Source organism: Limulus polyphemus, unplaced genomic scaffold (genome assembly GCF_000517525.1).
Source record: "Limulus polyphemus unplaced genomic scaffold, Limulus_polyphemus-2.1.2 Scaffold8022, whole genome shotgun sequence".
Lineage (NCBI taxonomy): Eukaryota > Metazoa > Arthropoda > Merostomata > Xiphosura > Limulidae > Limulus > Limulus polyphemus.
Window position 1 is genome coordinate 14,763 of NW_013673632.1, and position 3,070 is coordinate 17,832.

The window sequence follows — 3,070 nt, forward strand, 5'->3', positions numbered from 1 at the left end:
ATTAACAAACGAACAGAGACGTAACAATAATAATAAATTAGCTAAAAGGTCAATGGACGTTATGGTCAATTGTAAGGTTAAGAGAAAACAGCCCCTAGAAAGTCCTCCATGTAGAATTTAAATGCTGCTCGATGTGCAGCGACACTGCCTCAGATAACTGCAGAAACCCCAGTTATTCCATCCTTCTCTTACTATACTTTTATTTATTATTTATGTAACGCATCTTAATCCAAAAATACGTAACTCCTTCATACTCCACAGTAAACACTTGTCGCTAGAACTCCGTTTATTATAATCAGCATCTACACAAACTAATTTGTGATAAAATAATAATAATAAATAGCGAAAAGAAACACGATTCGCAAGACTAGTAAAAACACGTTAAAAGCCAATAATTATCTTTGGCACATTAAATAAAATAATAAAAATTTATACCCAAATCTTAAAAATACCAAATTACTTATCTTACACAATCATCTTAGAACAAAGTAACCTTATCTTATGATATACTTCAAAAATAATAATATTTAATCTTTCTTTTTTCTTGCGCCCTTTTCAGTAGCAGTTTTTTTAGGTTCTTTCTTTTTTCGACTTTTTCCTTCGTCCTTGCCGTTAATTTCTTCAAGTTTTTGTAATGTGTCGGTTCTTTGAAGTTTACCTCCCCTTTTGGCCTTAATTTTAGTTGGCCTTGGGGTCGCTTCTGTATCAGACTTTGAGCCCACATCATCAAAAAGTTTCTTTTTAATGTTGACCTCTGTATCCGAAGAAATCTTCATCTCTTGCTTGGTTTTAGGCTTAGCTGTCTTCGCTTTTTTTGATTTTGGTTCCAATGTTTTCTCTTTATTTTTCGTACTATTAGTTTTTTTAGGCTTAGGTTTTTCTTCGGGAAGAGCTTCGTCAACAGATTTGCCCATTTTGACTCCCTTGGTCTTTTTTGCGTCGGTTGTTTTAGTCTTTTTGGTAGCATCGGGCTTTATTTTATTGATCTTCTTATACTTTGTATTGTCAACCAAAAATCTACCAGTTGCACCCACCATGTCTGCAGACTTTTTAGGTCTAACCAATACACCTTCCTTCATTCCCTTATCTAAAGCTTTTTTCACCATAAACTTGACTTTGCTTTGGCCAATCTCAGGGTATTGCCCTAACAAACAGAAAAACAAGACAAAATAATACACACAAGTAAACAACTTGTTCCGAAATACAGAACCTTTTAAAAATAACGTGTCCTGCGCTGGCTATAAAAGAAAGTTCATTTTCAAGATTCAAGTCTAATATATAGAAAGACTAAAAACTGTCAACAAGACAATGGTAGTCTTGACATTAAGATAGGACTAACTTTGTTAACATAACAGGTTCAAGATGTTCATGAACGATTGTTACACTTTCCAAGGAATGGTTTTCAAGCTTATTCCTTGCTTTACAAGGTAACCGACACACGCGTTTGTCACTTCTAAAGATTTAGAAAGTTCTACATTTTATGCTCACCGTCATATTATGGATTGTGATACAATATTCTTGAATGTTTTCTACTGACACGAATACAATGATTTTGACGAGATATTTCGAATGTCATTAGCTTGAATAAAACTGTTTTGTTTTTACTGGAACATTGTGCACGATGAACCTTCTAAAAGTTAGCAATTCTAACGTCAGGCTACATTACGTATTCGCTCGACTAAATGACTTTTCAGTACACAAATCTACCTTCTTCTTGACGTCAAAGTGGTCACCAACATTTCTGAACTTACCTAACATCCATGTCTTGATGGCTTGAACAGAAACACCCTTCTTATCGCCTATCAAATATAACAACAACAACAACAAAAATTAAGAACATCAAATCAGAATATAATTTACAGTCCTTCCTTTAAACATAAGCCACCCATAAATGTCTAGTCTATAGTACCCGGAACATAAAATAATAGACATCAGTAGAGAAATTTTCCAATTACCAAAGCTTTTAATTTTTGTTTCTAGTCGACTCATTAAAAACTAAACAGGAATAAAAAAAACGTTAATAAAATCCTGTTGTTCTAATAAAAATTAAAAGATAAAACTTAACCCTGTCTGGCTAAAGCTGGATACTGACCCTTGTTCTTACATTCACTTTATTTCACTAGAAATAAAGTCAGCAAAGATCCTGTTAGAAATAATAGTTACAACTTATTCCAAGGATGTCCCTCTAACAAATCTGATGTAGTGCCTTTATTTTATACATTTGGTATGTGAATTGAAATTCATGTACCTGAATACAACAAATTCTTTAGTTCTGTATATTAAGGGATATTAATACACACACACACACACACACACACACACACACCACGGCCAGCATTGTTACGGAAAGTTAATGTTTTCAGTAGTACAATCAAAAGAGACAAATCATAGTCCTCGTGGGCGCTTACACCATTAATATACAAAGTTTTAAGGCCTGTTTTTCAGTTATGCTAGACACTTCCTCGAGATAGTTGAAAAAACTAATTCAATCATCTTGATTATTCCATAATATTACACACACACACACAATATCTAATAGGACGTTAAAATAATTCCTTTTGAGAGGATGCGCTGGAATGAGAGTTCAATCACGTTCATTGATAAAGGAAATTTAAGAAATATAGGAGAGAGGAAGTATGAACAATATTATATATGGCATTTGAGTCAGTTTGAGTTAACATTTAATATGTAGCATTATAGGCCTATCTAGTTATAGATTATTAACTACACATCTTACTACTAGTACATCATATATTTAACCTCATACAAAAAAGAAATGTATGGAGAATTAGAATGTCGTGTGTGAAAAAGCTAACATTATGCCTAGCCCATAAAAAAAATTATGCCGTCTGCCATAAAAAAGAGAATACGTGAAATGAGTAAAGCTTACATTACGATACTTATTGTGTACAATGAGATTAAAGTCAAGTCGGTATAACTGGTAGAGAGCTTGCATGAGGTGGAAGATGGGTTGACCAGGATTAGTATTATTATTTTATTAGCATTATAATAGTGTTACGTATCTGCTTGTTTGTTAATTTCCCGTAGAAATTCTTTCCGATAAACTTCA

The 3,070-nt window shown here is 33.1% G+C and overlaps 1 protein-coding gene across 1 annotated transcript in view; it reads right to left on the minus strand.

The window, feature by feature from the left end:
- Window positions 1-527: 527 nt before the first annotated feature.
- Window positions 528-3,070, minus strand: part of LOC106475052 (sperm-specific protein PHI-2B/PHI-3-like) — a 12,629-nt gene continuing 10,086 nt past the window's right edge. The window contains exons 3-4 of the mRNA XM_022379272.1: window positions 1,752-1,799; window positions 528-1,144 (exon numbers count right to left, since the gene is read on the minus strand). Coding sequence (XP_022234980.1) covers window positions 528-1,144; window positions 1,752-1,799 — 665 coding nt within the window. The remainder of the gene's footprint in view (window positions 1,145-1,751; window positions 1,800-3,070) is intronic.